Here is a 26,212-nt window from a genome sequence, read left to right on the forward strand (position 1 = left end):
TAAAAGTAATAAAAAGCAACAACCAGTCAACTTTTGTAGATAAAACTTTAGTCCTCATACAGCTTATTGTAGAATGGAGTTCCATTGTTTTCATGCCTAAAGCGGTAGGGACGATGGAGAAGTAAACATTCCTAAAACAACTCTAAAAAGGAGCCAGAGCTCCTTTTGCAGCATTTTTAATTTATCCAGGAATGGAATTTAATTTTTCATTTCACAAGAAGATAAGGGGGCAAAGAGTTGCTCGTTCAACACACAGCGGAATTTTAAAAGGAGGACGAAGCAGAAAGTTAGAGAAAGAAAATGTCAATAGTAGGTATAGGTATAAATAAAGCAAAACAATAAAAGTAAAATACATACATATTCAGCTGTGTCTGTGGGTCATTTAATTCCGCATTAACATGTAAAAAATCATTGCAAAATGCAGGTTTACATATGACAATATACTATAAACCCAGATATGTGTAGGAACATATAACAGTTGCCCACTAGCTCCCCATTACCAGACCTTCCCAACCTTGTGATTTTAACCAAGTGCGTAATTACAGCTTTCTGACCAGAGAGGCAACAACTTTTAGCTCTGTCTGCTGTGAGTGAGGAACTCTTACAAAAGAAAAGAACAACCTACTGCCCACAAACACTATCCCCCCTTCTTGTACCCTCCATCATCTCTTCACCCCTTCTATCTGCTGAAGAAACCCTGAGCCAGACACATTTGGAAGGAGTTCACATAGCAAGTAATTTATTTAGTACAACTGTCAAGAAATGTACAATATCCCCCACAGCACACCAACAAACAAATGTTCAGTCCCTGTTCTTCCAAAGACCTTTTAACTCCACTATATCAAGTATTAAACAACACTACATTTACAGTTATTTTTGTGATAATTACTAAATAATCGACTTTTTCCATGTAAACGCCCTATGATCTGAAACACTAGAACAGTGCAATTTTCCAAAGCAGAACATGCCCCTATAATTCCCATGATTGTTATTTAAGAGACAACATAATAGTGCTCTCTTGGTTGTAATTCACCATCTACAGCAGGGAAAGCAAATGTCCTTTGCAAAGCTGACCTTGATCACAAGATAGTTGAAAAACAAAAAGAAAAAAAAAAAACATGCTATGCAGCAATAAGTCAGAAATACATATAAATGTTGTTTATATAACCTAGCACAGCAGAGCAGAATCTGTCAATGAGGCAGTTCTGTAACAGCACTACTGAATGGCAGTTTTCACAAAGAGACTCTTGTAATTGGTTGCTCTTCAATTACAGGCTAGGAGCTGCACTGAGGTAAATGCAGACAGGCTTTCATCGGCGTGGTGAGTCTGTGTCAAGCCATTTTGCCTTTTTTTACCCCCTCTTCTTTTATTCTCCATTTTTCTGAATGCTTACAGCTTGGAGCTCTTTCAGGTATCAAGTGACAAGGTCTGCCATCCAGCTGTGTGTCTGTGTGTCTGAGTGTGAGGTGTGTGTGTGTGTGTGTGTGTGTGTGGGAGGTTGGGTAATATGCCAATTGGGGTAAAGAGAAATTACAAGTGAGGATGAGGTAGCTCAGTGAATTGGCTCCAGTTTTTTAGACACTTTCTTAAAGCAGAGAGTTGTCTGCATCATAACAAGCATTTTGCCTGTTTTTCTTTATTTTTGAAGAAAAATACTACAAAGTTTGAAGGATATCTGCTAACAGTTTGCAGCTCATCAGCAAAGTACACTGCCCACCCGTCTTTCTGCCATTCTGGCATTGTCATCTTAGAATATGCCCGTGGCCATCAGGGAAGAATAAATCCATTGAGGGAATAACCTGGTCATTCAGTATTTTCAGGTAGTCAGCTGACCTCATTCTTTGGACATATAACGTTGTTGAACCTAGATCTGACCAACTGCAGCGAGCCCAGATCATAGCACTGCCCCCACAGGCTTGTACAGTAGGCACTAGGCATGATGGGTGCATCACTTCACCTGCCTCCCTTCTTACCCTGATGTTCCCATCACTCTGGTACAGGGTAAATCTGGACTCATCAGACCACATGACCTTCATCCATTGGACAGTTCTTAACTCAGTTTTAGTAGTTTCATCAATCTCCATAGATGCCTTTGTTTGATTCATGCTAATAATTTGACTCTTTGTATACAGATTAACTTCTTTTCCACGACCACAGGATGTGTCTTCTAAAACGGTTGTTTAAGAAATGAGAAGCTGCTCACTGCATCAGTTAGGGTTAAATAACTTGTTGCCAGCTGAAACACAATCATCTATGCAGTAATTATCCAATGGGAGGTTTACTTTTTTTTTTCTTTTTTTTTTAAGATGGGCAGTGTATATTAGCCTGACACTGCACAGAAAATAATAAAGGTTTACAAAGTAGGTGTGCTAGTACTTAGTTTATTGTCAAATGTGCACAACACACTATAATACAATCATTCCAGCACTGCATAACACACTACCCCTAGGACAAACTACACCTAGGTAAACAGTGAATGTGCTTTCTGTTTTCTACCAACCAGGGCAGGAAGAAAGTAAGCACACACACATGCACATCTAACTTTTCCTAATCTTTGCAAGCTAACATTGACTACAGTGGAAGGGCAGGTGAAAACCATCCAGTGAACCTGATTACCCTGTGCACCCTGCACCCCTAGGGGGCTTTTAGCATTTCATCTCTTAGCCTGAAAATGCTGGCAGCCTGGCTGCTATCTACGCATAATCCACGGCCAAATGCCAAGCACACACACACACTCGGATCAGTTTGCAAAGATTATATAATTCACACCTCCACAATCTGCTGAACTCTAATTCTGTGGCCGCCATATGTCTGTCTGCATCTACTGAGCCACATGTGCGGTTGGGCGGCCTCTCATCCACTCTTAGAAGTTACCTCAAAAAACAATGTTTGGGAAGATGTGGTGAAAAAAGAAAAAAGACTAAAATTCTTCCATTCCATGTTGCAGAGAAATCCTGCACGGTTATGATGATCAAGTCTGCTTCTGAGCAGCTTGCATCGAGATGAACATCAAAGGGTTATGGTCCTACTTCCACATGTGGGACAATTTCATACAAGATTAAGGAGTATTATTGTCTACCGAGTTTCTGAAATACAGCAAAATGGTCAAAGAAGGGAACTGTATCCCTCCTTTATTGAGCCTTTCAGAACAAAGTTCATTATTAAAGGTGAAAGTTATAATTCAGCCAGCCACTGAGGTGCGGTAATGACTGAGAGGAGAAGTCAGTCAAACATAGATCACATACCATTGTTGAGAGAGTACAGGAATGTTGGATGGCTGCATGGAGCTTTAAGTGAGGACGATGTAAAAAGGAGAGAAGAAAAAGTGGAGTGAGTCTTTTCTCACTGCACAAACACTCACGAGAGCACGGACAACTTTCTGTTAAATGCTCGACTGCAAAAACCTTATTTATCCCTTCTCAATACAAGCACTTCAGATGGGAAACATTTAACTGATCAGAACCAGTACCGCCGCTCCTCTGTCTGGTTTATACTGTATAAAGCTGCAGCAAAGATAGAGATGGTTAGGTTTGCTTAGCAAAAAAGATTGAACACAAAAGGGGAACTGCTAGCCTAGACCTGTTGAAAGTTAGAAACCACAACTAACAAGACCTCTATAATGACAATTTTACAACTCATTTGTCTATCCGTAAAAGACAAAGTGTAAAAAGACAGGTGTGTGCCAGGCTATTTCTTGGCCACTGATCGTCCGACAAAATCACAGCAACTGCGCGAGGAAAACCACAAGTTTTACATTTTGTACTTTTTGTTTTTGTACGAATTAAACAAACAAGATTTAATGCGGCAATGAGTGACCTTCAAAGGTGTTGGCAGGCACATTTTTGTTATCTTTGGCCAGAGCCAGGGTAAGCTTTTCCCATTTCCCCATTTCCAGTCTTTACTCCAAGTTGCGATAACCATCTCTTTGCTCCAGCTTCAAACAGCACTGAATGGACATGAGAGTGGTACAACCTAACCCTCAGCAAGCACACAAATAGGCATGTTTCCCAAAATTCAGTCTTAAGATGACTGACCTTGTCCCAGCACATGCAGTATAACTAATCTTCACTGTAAGTAGATTAAGTAATAAGTAAAGCAAAAGAGGGGAGGGAGGAGATAGTGATAGTTTTACTATCTAGTGTATAGCAGCATTACACTGAGTCAAGTACAGTCACAAATCTTCAGTTACTACATCTAAATGACCCACAAACTTGCATTCGGCAACAACAACTTGTTGAATTTGACTGCTGAAGAGGAGGCACTTTACTTCTAAAATTCTTCTAAATAGGAAACAGTCATATCAAGTCATGATTTGGGGTAACAGCATCAAAACAGTGCTTTGGGTTTCCTTTAGATACACAAGCTGAAGGCACGTCGCATGCAAAGAGGGGAAACTGCGTGTCTGCTATAATGGTTCACAATCACCGGTCCTTGAGGTAAAAGGATTGAAGGTTCAGTCGGAAAATCTTGTATTGACTGCACACACTCAAAAACGAGGTCGGATGAGGAGTGTTCAACATTCATACAAAAAGCCTTATTTACAGTCTAAAATCAGCAATGATGTTACGCCTACCCGGCTCCCTGAACACACACAGACAGGCATGCCAGTCAACTGCAATGCAAATCACTGACATTTTGCTCGCCAGGGTGTTTCAGGGCACTACCAATTTCTGTCCGTCTCTCACAGTGAATATCTCTCACGCACTTTGCAACAAGCCTCGACTGTGGTTATATTTCATAGGCCAGTCTGTCAAATTGGCTCTTATGAAGAAGGAAGTGACAAAAACATCAAAGCAGTTACAGAATGATTTGCACATGCCAGACTAGAGGATTAGAAAAGCAATTATTAAAAAAGGCCATCTGTTCTTTTCCTCTTGTTCTTTAAAGTGACTGGAATACCTAAATCAAATGCTACATCCTGCTAAAGCAAGTGCAGTGAGTTTTGGCCCTGAACACACCAAGCCCTCAACTGGCCGTAAGCCTCTTCAGGACTGCTGCTGCTGAGACTGACCATTGCCTTTAGTGTTTGTATGCTGTGTCTGGCACCATTGGCACTAATCTACTCATACTGCCAGCCATTCAGCCAGCTGAGCGCGTTGAACCAGCAGCAGAGGCAGTCACTAAAAGAGATCTGAGTCAGAATGGATGAATTATTACAAGAAGGAGAAACTGAGGACATGAAAACAAAAAAGTCCTTGTTTATTATTATCTACCCAAAAAGCTGAGACAAATAAATACAGACTACTGTCACCATGAAAATTGTATTTGTATATGTAATGTATGATATATTAATAAAAAAAGGTGCGATACAGGTAAGATGGTGTATAGTGAAAACTTATTTTACAGCGTGCATGCATCTAGAACTCCATTTCTTTTTCAATCTTGCAATAAATGTTTGTTTTTCATTCACACGTGTTTTACAAAATGTTAAACTAGTGGAAGGACACACAACAGTTTAATGCCCGAACACTTGCAGGGAAGTGTTGAGGGTCAACCTTTCTGCGGGCGAGGACTGAACAGAGAAGTGCACATTATGGAGCGGTTTGTCTGCTTGACATATGGTGCCAATTACCAGCTGATGGGGTTGCCGAGGTAAAAAGGCCAATCCATATTGGTCCTTCCCACCCAGGTTTTCACAAGCAGCCATTCATCAGATTCTACAAGAAAACCTCCCACCCAAATCCTAAACCAGGTCCTGTCTAGAGTGGACAGGCAGCCTACACATGGCTCCTTGACTCAATGTACACACGAATTAAAGCATGGATGGATTACTGAATGGGACTACCAGGCACAGGCCCGGGGGCCCAAGGGGACAGGGGGCTCCGGGGGTCTAACTGCACAATATTTCAGGGAAAAAATAAAATAAAAACTCCACAAAAGAACCACAAAGAAATACAAAATGATGACAAAGACACACAAAGTGCATCCCCATAGTGATGCCAGTGATGCAAAATAACCACAAAGGAAAAAAGACCAGAAAGAGACACAAAACACTGACAGAGACATAAGGGCCAATTTCATGTTGTACACTGTGTTTAAATGGAAAACTGTTCCAATTTTCCTTTTCAACACTGAATTCCTTGTACTGTTATTTCCTTCTGTATAATAGATGTTATTATAATGCTATTTCTCTGCTTTCCTATGAACAAGACAGGTGCTGTAAAGTAGTGGGCCAACATGAAATCTATAATTTTACTCTACATTAGGCATCAGCTCTGCAAACCTAATGGCCATTATTTGGGTTGGTGAGGCAAAACATTGTTTACCCTCTGCTTATGAGCAATGGAGTTCTTCCAATGTTGACTATGGACTTGCATCTCTGACTCAAGTGAAAGATTCGATTTATCATCCTTTATTTTTGCTCCACCTACATCAGCACTTCAGCGTGGCTTCTGTTTTAGTCTGTGTGAATCCCTCTAACTTTGATTACAGAGGTGAAATATATCCTAACTGCCATAAGTACTGATATTGGTGTTATTAAAATAGTCTGTGTGTTCAGTGGGGTTTGCAAGACAAAAACGAAGGAGTACTGTATATGAACACATTTCTCATATATTCCTCTGGGTTGCATTAAGCATATGTTTTCTTTTTCCCACTCTATGCCATTTTCCTGAAAAACCAACCATCCACCCATCCTGTCTGCCGCCTGCCAGGTTGGCCACTAGCAAAGCAATCAAAGTTATATATCATCTGGTTTCAAGCTGCAGAACTGATCTTTCGTGCCCGAAACTCTTTTTTTTTTTTTTTTTTTAAAAAGAGCAGCGAAGCCATGTAGCAGCCAGGGAGAGGAAGGGATGGAGATGCCTTTATGTTAATGGTTTCCACAGATTCCAATCCTCTGTCTTTTTCCAGTCGCTCAGCCACACTACACTGATTAAATCATGAAGTGGTTGAGGTGGATTTTAGGGGCGAGCTGTGTTAATCCACATATTGTATATGCTGATCTGCCATCAACCAATCAGCCCTGAAACTGAATGTAAAAAAACACTTTCTTATGACATCACTGTGGATCACGTTTGCTATACAAATTTAGATTTAACCTCATTTAACATTTAAACTGAACGTTCAAGAGCTCAGACAAACACAAAAATGCTGAAATGTAGGCAAAGTGTATAAACTAAAGGAAGATTTTGGAGTGTAATCAATAGCCAATAGGGCCAATTCCTCAGACAAAGAAACAAGCACAGTAAAAGTTGTCCAGTGAGCAGAAATTACAAAAGCCACAAGAGGAGACAGGGCTCATCAACTTGGCCTACACAGAGACTGGAATATCTGCCCACATTAACCACATACATTATGGTACATTCTGTACGTGTACATGCCTGGCAACGAGCACACCAATACTCCCACTGTGAATCAATCATTTACAGGGCTATCAAAATATCTTGTGCATGCAAACCCAACTCTGGGGCTTTAAAATAGCATGTCTGTGAGCTACAACTAATCAGACACTAAAAAAAAAAGAGTTCCTCTAATCTAATTTGTTCTCCTGGCTACAAATGGCATTTTGTGTTGATGCTGGTGGCAAATAGAAAACAAATGTATTGACTTTTTCCATATGAGGGAGTAATGAAGCTACTGTGAAGAGCATGTTGTTTGTTAGTCACAGGAAATATTTAAATAACTATGGATGCGTTGCCATTAAATTTGGTGCAGACGTTCTGTCACAGGGCCACGGATAGGTCAAATTTTCCACATGTCAAACACTTCAGCTCTGAACTAAAGACCACATTCTCACCAGAATCAGACACCAACATGAAATCCTGCTTAACGTGAAGAGGTTACCATGCTAACAAGTTGAATACGCGATGGCCGTTTGCATTACATAACAAACATTGCAGGTTAATCTGTTAACACGGGTCAGAGCTCTGGTTATAAACCGATACTGCTGGAATAAACTGATGAGCTGACCTGAGGACACAAGCATAAATTAGTCATGTGACCCGCTGTTTATGTGAATTACTCAAGCACCAATTAAAGACCCGTCTTTCTTCTGTCACCAGCATGATAACCAGACTGAATGTGACTTTGTTTTAACTTGTGACTCACACTGTGTTCATTATTTTTCCAAAGGATCACTTTTCCCTACAAATCACAAAGGCAGGTGTATTCATAACTTTCAACATTATGAATTCCATCATCCAATCTTTCTGGTGCCACTCTTCTTGTTCTAGCACAGAGGATGACGTGCCCATTTTTAATCCCACCTACAAAGTTTTTATTGGCTCATCTGTTTTTCCAACCAGGGAGGCAGCTGCCAGTGAACATAAGACCAGATGTATTTGAATCGCTTTAAAATAAATAAACAAACCAGAGATGTGGGCCTCAAGTCAGAGGGCCGACTTTACTCTGGCACCAAACTTTATCATTTTTGTCTCCATTTTTCAGCATCCAGTGGTTTTCTAACCTGTTGTGTAATGTTCATTGTATGGTCATGACGCTGCGAGTGCGGCTATAGACTTGTTTTATTTCCTTTTATCAACAGTCTGATCTCTGAATGTACCGGCATCACAGTGAGTCATACAAACAGCAACACATAGATTTCGCCACCTGCGCAGCTACTTTGGTGGATTTATGTAATGTTTTTTGGCCGTGAGCCTATTTTATATTTGCACATAATGTATGTAATACTTGTTCTCCATTCAGGAATTAAAGAATGACAAGAGAAGCCACACTGTTCCTTATTGCCTCTGTAAAGGACAAAAAAAAAATCCATTTATAGAGGCAGGTCTGAACGTTCTTTGCCGACTGCGTCAGTTGTTGCCACTTTGGGAGCAGTTATGGCATCGTTAACACGGGCTTCATCTGTTGCTCAACTGTGCCCGCATATGAAACATTGCTTCCCCACTGAGTTGTGAAAGTGCAACTCAACCTAGTCACGACTTCTGCATATCCACATGGCTGGCATTTAAGTCATTTCACCGTTGGGATTGTGTTCCCACAGGTATTTGTTCAGTTCCAGAAGCTAGCCAATGTGAACGCTTCAACAAAAAAAAGGTGGACCTTTGGCTGGTGAAATGATTTGGGGCTTAGTAGGATCTGACAAATACCATGACCACAGCTACTTGGGACATGCTTAAACACTCATGCATGGTTTTGGAGGTAGTTATTCCTGGTCTGTGGGTCTGGAGCAATGACGGGTGTAGTGTGTGAGGCCAGGAAATGGCAGTCCTTCTGTGCAGTGCCCAGCAAGGTCTGAATCGCTGTCCTGAGGCCACTGGGTAAGAGGGGAGAGGGGGACATGGGGGAGGTCAGGGCAAAGGGCAGGCCAGGGCAGTTCAGTTATTCAGGGTAAAAGGAGATAGACTCGAAGGCAAACATAACAATTTCTGTGTAGTCAGCATGTCGAGAGTGAGGCAGCGCACCTAGGACTGATCCAATACAGGAAAAATGATAAAGCACTTGAAATTATAATAGCTACAATAACTCCAGGATTTGTCACTGGCTGCAGGATCAACACAAAACAACACAGAGATTAGCCTGAAAAGCGAAATAATGCAGGACCATAGAATAAAGAACTATTTAATACAAGTGTGTTTTTAATCTATGCTGCACAGTAGTTCAACATGACCACTGTTGTTCATATTTTACACTACACTACACTTCAGATGGAAACAGTGGACATTTTATTTGAAGTCATACAGATGCTAGTAAAACCTGCAGATATAGATTTTACATAATGTTCAACAAAAACTAACTCCTTTTCACAGTAATGCATGATTGTGTCGCCACAGAGAATGTGATTTATGCATGCCATGCTGTGAAGATCATGTTGCCTTTCTGATGCAGTTTGCTGGTGTCTGGCTTGTGAATTAGCAGATGGCTCACCGTTAACCTGTTCATGAGTTTTTCTTTTTCATTTCACAATTTCCTTCTTTATCCATCAAATTTTGCAACATCTTAGCTAAACAAAACAAAAAAGTATACAGGTAACCCATGGCAACTACTGAGGCATCCACAGGTTCACAAAACTTATGATAAATCTGTTACACAGCACATGTATCTTACATTCAACCGGAGCTCACATTTGCCAAATGGGCCTAGTACAAGAGAACAATCAACTCTATTGCTTCTCTTTTGTAAGAATTAGAAAGAGTTTCATATTTAAAATGTTCCTTGTTATTAAAATGCATGTGTAAACATGCAAACATGCACAAAGTATGCAAAGGGTGCTAATTAAATAACTAACATAACTGTTATTGCTGCAGCAGCTGATACATTTGATAATAACTCAATTAAACGGCTTTAATAGTCACATGACTCCCCGAAGCTATTTGCAGCCTTCAGCCACTGATTATTTATGTTCGCTGGACTAACAAAAGCAGACATGCTGCTGGTTCATTAAAACCATGGACAGCTGCTCCCAGAACTCACACACAGCACTACCTGCTCAGTGTGAAAGAGCAGCTGAAGTAAACAGGTGGTGGTGAGAAACACAAAACCATACAAAGAGACAGGTAGAAACACCAGGACTGAAATAAAAGACTTTAGGTTCTGACGTCAGTTGGTGAAGTTCAGGAAATCGAGCGGGATGCCCATACTGCATTGTGTTAGAGGTGAAACAAGTGCACCGAGTGTTATTGTGATGAAAATAACACTTTAAATCAAATGCTGATGAGCATGCCGTTTCTGGATATGAATCACAGCGTGGCTAAATGGTGAAGTGGGGCTAAGTAGTACGAAGTGCCAAAGCAATTAAACTTTGAGCATGGCCACAGTGGTAGCAAAAGTTAGGATAAGAAGCAGGCTAAACATGAATTCATTATAGTTTGGGGAGTTGAATCATTTGCTGTGAAAATGTATTTTATTTGTTCTGATGACGCACGGCGCCCGGTGAGTTCGTAAATTAGTTCCTCCACTTTGGTTAAAGACGTGAAATCACCTAGTGCAGACATATGGCTTCAATGAAAACCTACATACACTCAGCCCTCTGTGGCACACACACGGCTGAAATACCCACTGAATCATAATTTAACAGGAGTGTTAAAAAACAACTGGAAGGAGATGATTCAATTGCTTTTAGAAAGTCGCAGGGATCCTATCCCAACTAGTGTTTCTTCCCTTTGTTAGTCTAGTCTAGTCTAGATCTACAGCTGAACCTACTCTTCACAGCCTCTAAACAAACCACATAAATCACAACAACAGAAGTAAATGCAGTGGCCCTCTAATGAATCATGTCATGTCGGACACGAGTTGGCACATTAAGCACTCACTAGATGTATTGAAGTATCACTTGAAGCAATTCGCAAGCAATGGAAAGTCGCTTAAAATAAATGAGTTCCCGAAACGCGACTGACTTGGAGCAGCTGCATATAAACCCCCTCGCTCACTAAACCCCGGAAAGCCCCCACAGATGCTTTATTTACCTCTATGTGTCCTGCCACACACACACACGAATTGTACCACAGCGTTCTACTCCATGGACTAAATCTCTGCACTGTGTGACTGTGTTATCCATGTCCAAATATCTCAGCTGGTTGCACCTGCTCATGTGGGATTCATTAAAAAAAGAAGTCATTTTTAGACAGCCACAGCAAACACTGCTATTGGCATTGGCATGTGAGAGGTTGGAAATTATGAACAAAAACAACAACCTCTGGCTCTCCCACTTTCCTCCCTCCCACCCAGTGCTAGATCTACATAAGAGCCTCTTTTCAGGAGTCATTTGGCTCTTTAGGGAAGAAGAACAACCTGTCTCAGATACAGGTGGGCTCATTTCGGTGCCAATATTTCCTTTGGCCACCTTGTAATTGGCCCACTTATGTCAAGTGGCAAATCCTAATTGAGAAGAAACCTAACACAAATGTTAGAACTCTTGAACCACAGGAGTATTAACGAGATACCTAGGTTTAAAGTGCAAAGCTGCACTATACTAGTCTGAAAGTGTGGTTCATTAACCCTACAGCATGCCTCAACTTTCCCACCTCGTCCCACTTTTTTCCCCCTCATTCTTTTTTCACTGATGTCTGCTTCCCTTGTTCTATGCCTTGGTTAAATTAATTGGGCTGTAGTGCTGTGGTGGTACCCTCAACCTCAGCTTTGGTTGCCTCCCCTTCTCCTATCCTAAAGATGTCCGCTACCTTTCCTCAAAAACAGCTCGGAGCATTCTCCCTTTCTGAAAATATTTTTCCACTGCCCCTTCCAAACCATGAGGGCCTTTCTTTGAACACATATGTGCACACACACACACACCACCTGGGTAAAAACTTTTTGGAAGAAATAGAAAAAAGAGAAAAAAAAGGTTAAAATCACTGAAACTGATGCCCATCAAAAATAATTCAGTTTCAAATGTTGCCAGATTTCCGTTTTGCTAACTGCACTTGCATCAACATCCCTTGACGGACAGGGCTGAATCCACTGATTTTATATTATCACATATTCTCTGTGTGCAGCGAGACGTCTCTCTGTAAGCAGCTTGGACAAGACGGACAAGGATGAGACAGGGCTGAGGCACTTTTCTACCTGAAACTGGACTGACGATGGAAGGAAAGTCCTCTGCAGTCAGAGGAGGAGGGAGAGAAGACGAAGTAGCCTCTCCACTGTGTGAAAAGATGCATCTGCAATGTGGGGTCACGCCTGGTCAACAGTAGGGATTTACGGGCCCTTTAAGAAGATAACCCCATCCCCTAAAAACCCCACCAATCCCACCTCCATTCCCCCTTTCCAGGCCCCTTTAGGAGCTGGCAGACGGTTCAGGTCCCAGTGTAAATATATATTTTTCTCTATCAAAGACACATTTTCCAACCACCGTCAAAGTGGAGGAGGGTGCTTTGGATGGGGGAGGGATACAAGAAAAAGAGTGGGGGTGAAAACTTTCCCCTCTTTTTTTTTTTTTTTGCCCCCTCTCTCTCTCATCTGCTGCTGCCTGCTGGGGTTGTAGCAACATCTGGCACTGTTTATCACTTGGCCTGTTAGTTCAGGCGAGAGGGGAAAGGCTGATCGGGGAACAGTGTGCCAATCTGAGGTCTGCTATTGAAGGGGTAGAAGATAATTCAGATCAGCTTTTTTTTTTCATGATAACACTATACGATAACTGCAGAATTCTGTAAACATCACTAGAACGACAACGTCTGAGACAAATAAAGAATAGAAGAATAGAGTGCGCAAGCACAACTAGCACTGCACTACAAACTGCTCTTCAGCAGCCAAGATTGTTAAAAACTGAGCCACGAAGTTACATTTTAATTGTGTTCTGACCACTATAGTTTCTTACCCAGTTAAATGATATCATAACGCCAGCATCCTCATGTGTCAGCATGTTGTTTTTTGCTCGTAGAGCTGCTTGTGTTCAAAAAGTCCAAATGACAGGAATGATGGCCACAACTACAACGTTAAGAACTTATTTATTACTAAAACTATCCTTTTAATTTCTGGAACTTGCAGAACTTGCGTGTCTCCTCGCAATATTTTAAATTCAAATATTTGTCAAATGAAAAGTATAAAACTGAAAAAAATAACTAGTATAATATTGTGGAAAACGTTGATTTTAAAGTGATCTGACAGCAATCTGGTTCCTGGAGGCCGGCATCAGAAAGTGACAGACAGGGAGAGAATATAGGCGAAAGACAGAGTTCATTGGACAATGAGGCCCATTGATACGTTGGAGACAGGACCGGGTGCCTCCAGCGCACTGAGAACGGCTGACGGTGCACAGAGGCACAAAGATTACAGTCTGCATTACAAATGGCTAAAACAGAGCCCTGGTCCTGCAGAGGCCACTGCATCAGCAGGGACCTTGCTGAGATTTATGTCTTGTTTTGTATTGTAGTAAATGTCCAAATGACCTGAAACAGCTGTCAAAGATAGAGGTGCAGCTCTTTTTCATCCTTTTTTTTTTTTTTTTTTTTTACACAAAACAAAGGTTAAAGTGCTTCCCTGTCTTGTCTGTTTCCTTCACCCTGACAATTAAAGTCACCGAATGTACGCAGCAATCACACAGGCTACTACTTGGACGATTGACAGCACAAAATATAAAAACATCAAGAGGTCAGTCAAGCCTCAAAATCCCAGCAGTAATCATGTGTTTTCCTTTTTCCTCTCGCTCTTTTTCATTAAGACCCAGAGGAATTTCATTGAGTTCTAGAGATAACTTGTGACGCACCACAATCATTTTTCCACGCTCCGCAGCTCGTGTCTGCCCAACACTAAATCCCTCTCGTTCATTCATTCATGTCTCTGGGATGAAAAGCTGTAGCTGCAAAAGACATTAAAACAAGTTCGTAACGCCATCTACAGGCACCACGTGGGAACTGCACCCCGAATTTATAAAAACTTACAGAATGTGTCCCAGCATAAATGAAGCCATTTGCCAAAACATCGAGCTTTGATTCAACATTATGCTGCTGAATGTCCATGTTTAGAAGCAGGTAATACTACAGAGACATGTGGTCTACCTGTCTGTACGTGCAGATGATGATCTCTCTCAGATGGTAGTGCATGGGCGTCATGGTCTCGCTGACAGAGTCCAGGGCCATGTCCACCTCCCTCTTCATTCTGTAGCCGTCAGGGAGCAGTCGCACCAGTTGCATCACAACCTGGACAACAGAAGCATCAGATACTTGTTATAATTCCAGACAAAAGATTCAAGAATGTGTGCAAAGTTTTGGCAAAACTGCACGATCACATTCAGTACATCCCAGCTAAGAAGATTTCATCATAGTGTAGTGGATGAGACAAATTCTGCACCTGCACCTGCAATTTAGCAGCTGTTCTGAAGCTTTTAATCATATTGGATTAAAAGCTTCAGAGTGAAGTGAAATTGGCTGAGATTAAAAGTTTAATTTTGATCTTCGAAAACAACATCTAACAAGACAACTGGAGTCCATTTAGCTGATCTGGAGTCTTCAGTCCTATCACACGTTCTCCCTTGAGCTGAGATATGTGGATACACTTTCTGTTGCTGTTCATAATCACTGCTTGTGTGCAACACTAAACTGAGCTGATAAGAAAAGTCCTGCCTGTTAGTTATGACTTGCACTGAAATACTGCTGCGAGTGTGTGTCAGCATGTTTTATAGCGTTGACGTGATAAAAAAAATAAAAATAAAAAAGTCTCTATCAGTGTTTCTCTACAATGTAAAACCACCACACACTTAGTGGCAGTGAATTGCAACCTTCTTTGATTAACTTTGTTGGCAACCCCTCCATCAGTTAACAAATAATACACACATACTACACAAAAATCATTTGAGGCCTGAGTTAGGTATGAGTTAGGCTCTTTTCTGGCCACTTGGGGGGAGCAGAAACGCACTATGAACCCAGCAGTTCAACATTCATTCTGCTTTAGTGCCTCCACAGTATAGCTGATTGTTGTTTCATTATGTTTGCAACCTAGTTGCTGTCGGTGTTTGTCAGCTGTTTGGTGCTGAGCAGGTTGCACACTGGGGGTTTTTAGAGATACTTGACTTCAAACCACTGCGGCCAGAATCTGTACCACAACAGTGCGAGTCAGACGTTCACAATCACCTCAACCTTCGTGTGAGGTTCCGTTAAGCTAAAGGGAGTTGCGCACTTGGGTTACTGATTATCTGTTCATCGCTATGAGTGACTGTCTATCAATGCATGCAGTGTGTGCAGCTGGTTTTTCAATTGCATAAACTTCCTTCTGTAAGGAAGCACTTTGTAACATATGTTTAGAAAAGTGCTCTATAAATAAATGTATTATTAATTTATTATTATTATTCTGTAAGTGTGTGTTTACTTACTGCCCTGCAACCTTACATTCATTCATTGTTATTATAGAAATATCAATTATACACTAGCTTTATTGAGGAAACCTTAACGCATCTACTGAGGGCGTCTTTTTTCTGATCATAGATGCTACACACACCTTAGTGGTTAATAAAGGTAGGCTACTAACTCTATCGACACTACACGAGTTCCTCCTTCACATAATCCTTTGGAAACAACCATAGCAACGCCTCTTTTGGCAAATAAGGCAATGGGGATGGCAACATCCCACATCCTTCAGAGGTTGAATTAGATGCAGACAAGGTTTCCGTGGTGACCACTGTGTGTATCCCAGAAACTCCAGTGGCCACGCTGCTGTGATTGGCATGCAGCATTGTGTGCCTGCTGAGTGTGGCCTCTTTCTGTGTGTCCGTGTTTACAGTGCTGAGGACTCAGCCAGCAGGTTCCAACCACTGATTCATTGTCACAGCTCTTCAATCAAGATAAACACCCAGTGGCTCAAATTCACAGCCACTATTCACAGCAGAGAAATGTTTTGGCTTCTGGCTTTGCCCAACTCCATCAATCACAGGTACAGAATTAAAGGCTTAAGAAAAGGCTGAAAAGACCTAGAAAAGGGCTGTGTCCCTTTGATATACAGTTATATTTCATGCATTTTTAGTTTTGCCAGTATCTGGTGATGCAAATTCAGATACATTTGGGTGCAGTTTACACCAACAATGACCTTTGCAATTGCTGCCCTACTAGTAATATGTTTGAGTTATCCTTCACTGAAGTTATGGTGTGTGACAAAGTACAATCCAAAATGTTGCCTTCACTTACTTATCTACACCATCGCTTCTTAAAAACCTTCCAAACACACACCCACAAGAAATTCAGGCTTCATAAACAGAGAGCAAAAGGTTTAAAGGTTAAAGTTTGTGCTCTTTTCACTATGGAAAATGTAACGCACAAGAACAATAATACCTCAACATCAAAATACACACAGGGCAAGGAGAGAAACGCTATGCTGATCAAGATACATTGTTAGGGTAATAAAGCTTAATAATATCGAGTGCACAACTTGTCAGAGGATGAAGTGTCGTTATAGGTCTACCAGCTGCAGAAGGCTGATTTTTTTAAGTGTACATACCTCAAACTCTCCCTTTGTGTACTTGGCATCAGGAACACTCACAATCTCATCATCTGCAAACTCTGGAAATCCCTGCAGGGAATGATTTTGGATCATTACATATTAGCTATATGGTTTAATATACCACAATTATATTAAAACACTGAGAGACTTATTTCACTTGCAGAAAACGTAAGAGAGTATCTTACATTAAAGTGCCAGAGAGTCAGGACAGAGATGACCATGGCGGTTGTGGTCCTGCCTTTGCCATTGGAGCAGTTAAAGATGAAGGCAGAGTGTGAGTCCTCAGCCAAAGTACTCTTCATGGCCTCCAGGAGCTTATCAAAATCCTGAGAACACAAACACACACACACGGAGCTCATACATATGTTATGTATATAACATATCAAATAATAATGGTAATCACACTCTTGACCTTTATTCTACAAAAATATTAATGGAAATCAATGTTATTGTGAACATATGTCATGCATATTCGATACAATAAATTCAAATATAAACTAAATCCTAAATGAAATAGCCTCAAACTGATTTATTATCAAGTTTAGATACAAATTCAAATACAAATATGCAATGTCAGTGAAGAAAATCATGAGATGTGATTTGTGTCACTGTGCAGTCACACTGCTCAGTACAACAGTAACACTCTTTACTGCTAGAGGGAGCACTAGGTGTATGTGTGTGTATTCTCATCAGTACCTCCTCTGTGGGTGCACTGCAGTCTGGCAGTGGGATGCGTTTGTAGAAAAGGCCCTGGTGGGCGCTTTTGTGCTGGTTGAAGATCTCCTGCACTGTCATGCAGCTTTTAAACATCTTCATCTGCTTCTCCTGCTCCAGCGTCACTTCCAGCCACTTCTGAGCTTGCAGTATCTCTTCCTTGAGAGACGTCTCCAGTTTCTAAAGGAGAGCATTTTTATTTAAACAGTCTGAAGCCGGACTAAACTTTTATACTTGTAGTGATAAAACTAGTGACTGCTTCAGGCACTCTTGATAATTTATTTGGCCTTATAAGCATTCAAAAAGCTTAATTCTTACTCTACCTCTATTAGCTCTGGGTCAGATGATGGGATAGAAATGTGCTGGTCGAGACACAAGGGCTCTCTGGGTGTGAAAATCTGACCATTTCCTTCCAACACCAACTCATCCTGCAGGTTGACCCACAGCATGTGGCTGTGCTTCCTCTTTTCGTCTGTCAAATGGGCCAAAACTGCTTTGGTAGCCTGTATGCAGAAAGAGACAGCTGAAGGTCTGGCTCAAACATCCTGAGATGAGCATGTGAATCTCCAGAAAATCAGCATGAGTCTGTCCTCTACTTGTACTCTTTTTTATCCATAGTAGTGAAAATGCACGCTGGTGATTATTATAAAAAATGGGAAATAAATCTCGTCAAAAGGAAGTGAAGACGTCAGTGAGTTAGTTACAAATGATGCTTCCTGTATGTGCTTGATTTGTAGGTCAACTGTAATCTCTAATAATTACGACATAGAAAACAAAAAGAATAATCTAAAACACATTCTCTTTTGGTGGAAGTGCTAGTGCATGTGAAAAACAATTGGTGGAAATATCCATTTCAATCTTCCATGATTATGTTTGGGATTTATGTGTTTAAGCATTGTTGCAGAGTAAATTAGAGCTTTTGATGTTGGCTCGAGGGATCCTGCTGTACCTCAGATGTTGGCTGAGCCACTCCATAAATGGGCATCTTGGGCACTCGTCTGAAGTTGACTGCCTTCATCTCCTTCACTGTGCCGAGAACATCAGGAGCCAAGTACTCATCGGCAACCTGTGCGGAAACATGCAGTTATTAATTGCTCGGAACATTGAAGATACAGATGATAACATGAGAGAAGACTGTGTCATGTGGCAATCCTTATCAGTACAGAAATTGCAGCAGCAGCGTTGCATGAACGCGGAGAGGATTTGCATAATGTGGTTTTATTTCACATAACGGAGAGCGATATGATCAAATTATAGGGACCACAGCTGTAATCTGAGTGTGACTTCCTCACCAAGACACGAGCTCCTTTGGTGACCAGCTTGGGCGAGGCTGACAGCTCTGATTGGTCCATCTGGGCCAGCAACCTGTACAGCCACGCATGGCAGCACATCCACTGGCTGAAGTTGGACACAAAGGCAAGAGGGTACTGCAAAATGAGGGAAAGAGTTACAACTCAGATTTATGATGGTTTCAAATATTTTGAGTTACTTGACTACTAAAAAGAGAAATATTCACCTGTTCATGAAGATATGCATTAAATACAATCAAGTAGAAGTAGCGCTCCAAGCTCTGCATGGTTCTGTTGAGAAAGTAGTCTTTGGTGCTGCTTCCCTAAAAGACAAATACAAGCTTCAATATGTGCTGAAGACCCCACTGCTTTCCTAGCACACATGACACGTGTACTAAAAATGTCATCATTCACCTGAATTTGATAATCTTCTCCGATCCCTTCCAGTTTACTCTTGTTCTCATATATTGCTTCTTTTATGTTGTGCATTTCTGAACACAGAGCGATAGCCTGGTCAACCTGTCAAAAATAAAAAACAGATATCATCTTAAGGTGTCGTCAAATTAGTTTTTGCTCAGAATAAAATGGAGGACCTATAAGACATTTACTTCTTTAGCACTTTTCATACACCAGAGCAACCCAAAGTGTTATCTACACATACATATAATATGTATTTCCTATTTGTTTTTCTTTTTTGTCTCTAACCAGAGATTCAGCTGTACCTCTTCCATGATCTGCTGTCCATTAGGGAGCTTGTTGATCACAGACTGGATGACCTGGAACAGTGGTTTGGGTTCTGATGCGGCTGCCTCTTCAGCTCTACAAAACAAAGCAAACAGGGTCAACTGCAGGTAATCAAAAGAAAAACAATGCTCAATGAAACCACGCTGCCATTCTGTGTGTTTCCTGCAGAATACGTACTGAGGGGGCGGTTTTGAATCACCCCTCAGGCGATTCATGACTAGTGTGCCCAGGATCATTCCTAGGTTGGTGCGGCCAACGCCAACCTGGCAGCTGAAGAGCAGAGCAGGCAGCGGCCGGGACACATCGTGACCCAGGGACAAACTGGGGCTCTCCTGGAAAACACAACATATATTCAAGATTTTAGTGGTTTGCAAGAAAAAGAAAATCTAGAGTAAATTTGAATAAATGCTGACATTTTCACACATTTAACGTAAAAAATTCATGTTGGAATATCAAACATGAAATAAGTAAACTGCGGTTTTAAAGCAAAATGAAGGAAGACAATAACATTACTCAAAATAACACAGAAAGACTTTGAGAAAGCATATGACGGGACTAAAGGTCCAATCCAAACACCGCTTTCCAAATACAGGGAGTTGGACGGCAAGTCAGTCCAAAAAAGGGCAAAGCAAGACAAAAAGCACATCCTGTGTGAGTAAATGGCAGGACGGAAACCAGGCCAGGCGGATGACCGAAGAGCGGACACAACGTGGGTACAAGCTGCAAGTTTTCTGCCTTTTTCTTGTAATTATCACACTTATTAGTGATTGGTAGCACAGACGGAGAGGATTTAAAAGGTTGGATTGGAAATGTTACAATGACATTCTGGCGACCTCAGTGAGAAAGTCCAGATGCTCGATGCCTCAACACTTCTACCATTAATAACTTTAATGGCACATTAAAACATAATCTTAACTAAAAAAAGCACAACCAAAAAAGGTCTATTTTTCTAGTGGACTACCACACTTGACGTTATTGCATGAGCTTACCCTGAGTATGTTAACAAATGCATCAAAGTCTTCTTCCAGTGGTGCTCCCTCCATTGGCAGTGGCAATCTGTAGTACCTGCAATACAACGGATTGTTAAGAAGAGCCGAGCCTGTTTGGTGTCAGTATTGCCTTTTGGTAGATCACAACACACTGCATGCACTCATCAGAGCTTAAGTATTACTTTACCATCTCCTGACAATGCACAAAGGACGACATGAGAGATCAGAAATATGGGATGATTAAAGCCTTAAAAACACCACCTGCACTTTCAAAATGCGTGATAAAACAACCTGCCACTTTATTTTGACTAGCAAACTTCAAAAGAGTCAGAGACGAGGCTTCAGCGCTCTACATATGCTCTTGCCCTGGAAATGTCGTGAGCAGCTCGTAACATTTCAATAAAGCTGACTGTGCTGATCTGATTGCAAACAGGATGCTGCAGTCTTTAGTTTTGACACCCCCTTTCTTCCGAAAAAAGCAGGGCAAACAGCCTTTGCACAAACAAGCACTATTTTTAACCTGCACTAAATAGTCTGCACCAGGCAGCCACACGGTGCTCTGTCGAAACTGAAGTGTGAGCTTGGGAGGTAAGGACTAATAAAGTAGCATTGTAACCAACCTGTAGGACGGCATGGTAAACATGGGCCTCTTATAGACCTCTTCAGTGACATGGATGTCCTCCTCAGACATGAGAGAGATCTTCTGGGGCTCATCTTTAAAGTACTCAATGTCATTGTAGATGTAGAAGATGTTGTCGCTGAGTTTGGCAAAATCATGGAGCTACAGGAGAGAGAGGGAAAGTGTTTTAATCCTGCTATGAACTAAGCTGTGCCAAAAAATGCAGCTCTGACATGTTTGGAAAACAAATACAGTAGGTGTGTGTTTTTCACCTCCTTCCTGATGGTGAGCTCCAGATTCTCCACCAGCTCCTCCTTTTCCAGGCCGTGAAGGTTCTCGTGTAGGTTTTCCTTCCTCCTGGGGGTGTACGGCACAAAGTCGTCGTCCTTGTGCAGGAAAACCACCGGCTCCTCTCTTACACAGAAGAATATAACCTCCTGTTTATAAAAGCACAGCGAGATAGACATCAAATAGTAGGTTTTTAAAAGTAAGTGGTCATTGACTTCTACCAATTACACCACTGCCAAGAGCAACTGGAAACAATCTCTTGTCCTATGACATGCAGCACATGAGTAAGGAGTTTAGAGAGGCCTGATGTATAATTTTACCAATTTAATTTCAATTACGGTCAGTTTCTAGCCACTGGAAGCGGAGAGATTCGTTTTCCACTGGTAGACATTACCACAACTTTCTGCTTGCTGAGTTCTTCGATTCAGCCACAGCCTCCACCGAGCACTTGACTCCTCAAATATTTACTGACAACATGGCTAGAAAGAGGCCATGCAGAGCTCGAGAAGGAGCAACACGGCTAGGGAACTGTTTTGTCAGCTTAAATATTTTGGTTGCACGGTTGCACCTGTATTAATGTGTATATATAAAGAAAGAGTAACCTCATGTCCTTGTGCTTGGAGCCTCTGGAGGACCTGTTTAAAGCCGTTCAAGCTGGGCTGACCCATCCCATACAGTGGATATGATCCCATAACTTGGCGGAAGTTGGGAGCTCCATAGCTGCCCGTGGTGTTCAGGACATCTGCCTTGCTGTACACATCCTGGACCATGAAGTACTCTCCCTGAAAAGCAATGCGAAGATCATCTGGATTTATCTAAGAGCATGTGTGTTTAAAGATTTCTCCAGCTTGCACTCAAGCATTCATTAACATTTGTAAATTCTGCAGAGCAAATATGTCAACACTTAGGTGGTCAGATAGGTCTGAAGTAGAAAAGGTTTGGATCCTCACTGGCATTTTAAGCTTTTTAATAAAGAATATTATTCTTTATCCAGGATATCGTAACACACTGAAACACTAAAACTTTCTTCTTCTCCTCCTCTCTCTGTTGGCAAATAGCAAAACAGTCACAGTCTCATTACTTTGTTGTCTCAACAAAGTAAATCTCTGCTTCATCACCTCCATCTCTCCAAGATCATTTAAGTTGTGTTTCTAAAGAGTCAAGTCAAAATACTGTCATGCTTTCCAGATTTTAACTTGTCATTTCAACGTTAACTCTTCCACTGCGGCACTTCAACTACCATCAACACATTGAGTTATTCTTCATGTTTCTCTAATCACATAAACACAAAATGTACAAATCAATTTGTATTATACAATATTGGCAGAACCTGGAAGTTGCTCGACATTAAAGGTCTTTAACCAAATTGAGTGGTTTTCTGATTTCCCCTTTAATCCAGCTGCACTTCTCAGCTTTTTCCTATACAAGAGTACTTGTAAAAAGCAAATTAGAAACCTGGTTAATGCATATGCAGGGCAGAGTAATCTGAGTTCTCTGGGAGAAATCTACCTGGGGAAACCAGATTTCTCTAATCCCATACCCCGATTATGTTAAACAGGTTTCCCGTTTACATGACAGTTCACAAGAAATACTTGAGAAAGCCGACTGTAACCGGTTACTTCAGTGCATGTAAACACACTGCATCAAACTGAAGCTGTGTTTTACCACTGACAAAACATTACATGCCTGAACCGCCACAGCAGAGGTGACAGAGCAGATCAAAGCCCTGGAAGGAGGGCGACAACAGGTCTATTTCAATAGCTGCCTCACATCATAAAAAAACGAATGACAATGTTCCTACACCACTCAGCAATGTGGACATGTTAATGTGAAAAAAGCAACAAGCCACAACATAAAGACAGCTGAGACTAGTTCATGTTTTTCCAGCGCAGTGCCTTCCTGCAAGCTAAGCTTTTGGTGCTGCATGTTGTCCTTACCTGCACCAGATAGTGCTCAGGCATGGCGTCTGATATGCGACCGACTTTGTAGTTTGTCTTGAGAATCTCATCGTGAATCTGAAATTCCTGTCTGCAATTATACCTGTAAAACAGAACATAACAACAGGACTGAGTGGTGAAGAGAGGTCAATTCAATTATCAGCTACTATTTGCCAGGCCTGGATTGACAAATGAGATGATAACAGGGGCAAACACTTCGGCTGGAAGGCGGGGGGAGGTCACAGCCGTGATCAAAGAGGATTAACACCCAATTGTGAGAACGCAAATTCGGGGACGGACTTACGTGATGACGACAGGTGCGACTTTGTTGGTGATAATGGACTTGGCCTTGTTGTTGTGGATGTTGACTGTCTGAAAGGGACTCGTGCTAAGAGACTGCCTGCTGTCGGCCATCCCGTTGCCATGGACACACTCAAGCGGCGATGCTACGGAAACAGGCGGTGGTGCTGCACTGGCAGTTGTACCCATGCTCCACAAGCAGCTGTGAATGGAATAGTGTTGAACTTAGAAAGAGGAAGCAAACGCATATCATCACACACCTACAAACAAGCCTGCACATAGTAAATAGTTTTCAACTTAGGGTATATGAACAGTTGGACATGTAACAGGAGTGAATCAAACCACTAATCCCATGATTGGTAGACGACTGCCGTACCTCCTAAACCACAGACCCCCACACAGTAGCAACACATGCAATAGATTTGGCGTCATTGGTGTCTAAGGTGTGACAATAGTGTCTTTCACTTTCACACTGACGTAATAAAAACGGTATAGTCACTGATATTCTATAAATAACACAAATTCAGGTTTTCATTAAGATACACATTTATACTGTGGGGAAATTGTTGTATACAGCTGCTCCATTCAGTGGGACTTTGGCACGACAGGATCCGGGAATCGAACCACAAACTCTGTGATTTGTGGATGACTGCTCGACCAACTCATCTAGAGCAGTCCGGTTCATTTTTACACAGAAAATATTCACCTGAAAGCACAGTGTAGTACAATGACACTTATTTGGATAAGCTTTTGAATCCAAAAAATTTAAATTATTTGTAAACCATTAATATAAAACCTTCCTCTTGCTATGATTTCTTATTTCTGTTTACCTCAAACACATTTTATCATGTATTAACGGGAGCAGCATTGTAAGCATTTAGAGGTTTAGGCAGTGACTTTTGAAATGCTTTTTTTTTGGTTCAGTCAGAACTCAAATTATAATCATCAGTGTCATATCTCTGTGATTTAATCATAGTGACAGGGATTATACTTGACTGCAAAAGTACTTTGAATTTATTCACACCACTTGATCCAGAGCACCCCTGTGTGAGCCAGCCATAGGTCTTAAGCAAAACACCCTCCCCTGAATTAACTGTGGGCTTTGCAGGTTTGGAGATAAACCAATCTTCCAACAAGCCTGTAGCTAGTAGTTAGTAACTTATGTCAGGAACAACCTTTCTCCTAAACATCACACATGGCTAATCAGGAGCCTATAGCACCTGATCAGAGCATAATGTATATACAAAAAGAAACACGAAACACGAACTAACTGATGCAAATTCTGTACACTGAAGCTGCAAAGTTTAGATCAAGAGCAGAGAATCAATCCAAAATCACTATGTTCAGGATGCGACACCGCTGACAGCTTTAGCGGGGGTGTCTATTGCCAACAGATCCCAGAGCAACTCTGTGTGATCTGCATCTTTGAACAGAGTGGTCTCTCATTGTGCACAGAGACTCTGGGTAGACACAAGTGAGTCGCGAGTGCTGACATCTTTTGCATCTGGAGCAGGAGTGCGTAGATGAACCTTGTACTCAGTGACCTTTAGATTCAATATGGGCAAAGTCTTCAGAGACGTAACACTTCACAAGTTTCTCTTCTGAGCACAGCAGTTAAGACAACAACATATAAATTTGCTCGTTTCCTTGTCTGTTTGAGCTGTTACAAACACAGAAAAAGTGTTTGAACAGTCTGACTTCAATAACTGTTCAAAGGAGGAAATATTTAACTATATCTGCAAAGTAAAATAAAAAAACTGAGGAGTAAAACAGAGGCCCAAACCTTCTCCAAGTTCCATAAATGGAAGTTAAGTTTTCAAGAATACTGTGCCCCAGCTGCCCAGATCTATTTAAGTCCTCACCACATACCAAAAGCATTTCTATTGCCAGAATTTACCACAAGAAAAAACAACACAAAGCCTCTAGACAGCAACAACTTAACAAACTTTGAAATCTTTCATTAATTCCAGACCTTTTTCTGTGCTGCTTGTTTTCCGCCATAGTCCAAAGGATTGTGAGAACTTGGCATCACATCCAAAAAAGAACTCTTCCTCTCTTGAATGCCCTCACCCACCCCCAGTCGGTGGGAAACACCCCTTGTGCAGGAGCTCGAAGTGCCCGGCTGCTTGGCACTGAGCAAAAACTTCAGGAGTTCGAGCCTTTTGAGCCTCGAGCTTTCAAACAGCGTACTCCTTGTGCTGTCTCCTGTCTAATGTTAAGGACTAGATTCATGCAACAGACTCGAGTCTTTACATCTGGCAGCCAGATGGCTTAAGTTCAGCTCCCTTTCACAGGGACAGGCTGTCCACAAAGACGACACAGTCGACTCTTGTACTGTACATTCTGAAATGCTGAAATGATGACTGAATTAACTGGGGCTAATTAAATGAGTTTAGAAGTATTTTGATAAACAATTACAGATTTCTTTTAAAGAAAAAGTGCCCGTGCCTGTGTTTGCTTGCTCCAGCTTTTCGAATGTGAACATATACCGGATTTAAATGTCTGGA

At 41.4% G+C, this 26,212-nt stretch overlaps 1 protein-coding gene across 5 annotated transcripts in view; it reads right to left on the reverse strand.

Annotated features, from left to right (window-relative positions):
• Nucleotides 1-26,212, reverse strand: part of pald1a (phosphatase domain containing paladin 1a) — a 43,596-nt gene that overhangs the window by 10,666 nt on the left and 6,718 nt on the right. For 4 of the 5 annotated variants that reach the window (XM_026351280.1, XM_026351281.2, XM_026351279.2 and 1 more), the window contains exons 2-18: nt 23,710-23,907; nt 23,406-23,508; nt 22,071-22,250; nt 21,453-21,617; nt 21,182-21,342; nt 20,562-20,637; nt 19,750-19,904; nt 19,551-19,647; nt 19,243-19,347; nt 19,056-19,151; nt 18,832-18,966; nt 18,489-18,605; nt 17,863-18,042; nt 17,522-17,719; nt 17,011-17,151; nt 16,823-16,894; nt 14,395-14,535 (exon numbers count right to left, since the gene is read on the reverse strand). In XM_026351280.1, the coding sequence (XP_026207065.1) occupies nt 14,395-14,535; nt 16,823-16,894; nt 17,011-17,151; nt 17,522-17,719; nt 17,863-18,042; nt 18,489-18,605; nt 18,832-18,966; nt 19,056-19,151; nt 19,243-19,347; nt 19,551-19,647; nt 19,750-19,904; nt 20,562-20,637; nt 21,182-21,342; nt 21,453-21,617; nt 22,071-22,250; nt 23,406-23,508; nt 23,710-23,894 (2,307 nt within the window). In that variant the 5' untranslated portion in view covers nt 23,895-23,907. Of the gene's footprint in view, nt 1-14,394; nt 14,536-16,822; nt 16,895-17,010; nt 17,152-17,521; nt 17,720-17,862; nt 18,043-18,488; nt 18,606-18,831; nt 18,967-19,055; nt 19,152-19,242; nt 19,348-19,550; nt 19,648-19,749; nt 19,905-20,561; nt 20,638-21,181; nt 21,343-21,452; nt 21,618-22,070; nt 22,251-23,405; nt 23,509-23,709; nt 23,908-25,677; nt 25,700-26,212 lie in introns of those variants that run through there. The other variant, XM_026351278.1, reaches the window with a different exon arrangement.

This window comes from Anabas testudineus, chromosome 19, assembly GCF_900324465.2.
Source record: "Anabas testudineus chromosome 19, fAnaTes1.2, whole genome shotgun sequence".
NCBI lineage: Eukaryota > Metazoa > Chordata > Actinopteri > Anabantiformes > Anabantidae > Anabas > Anabas testudineus.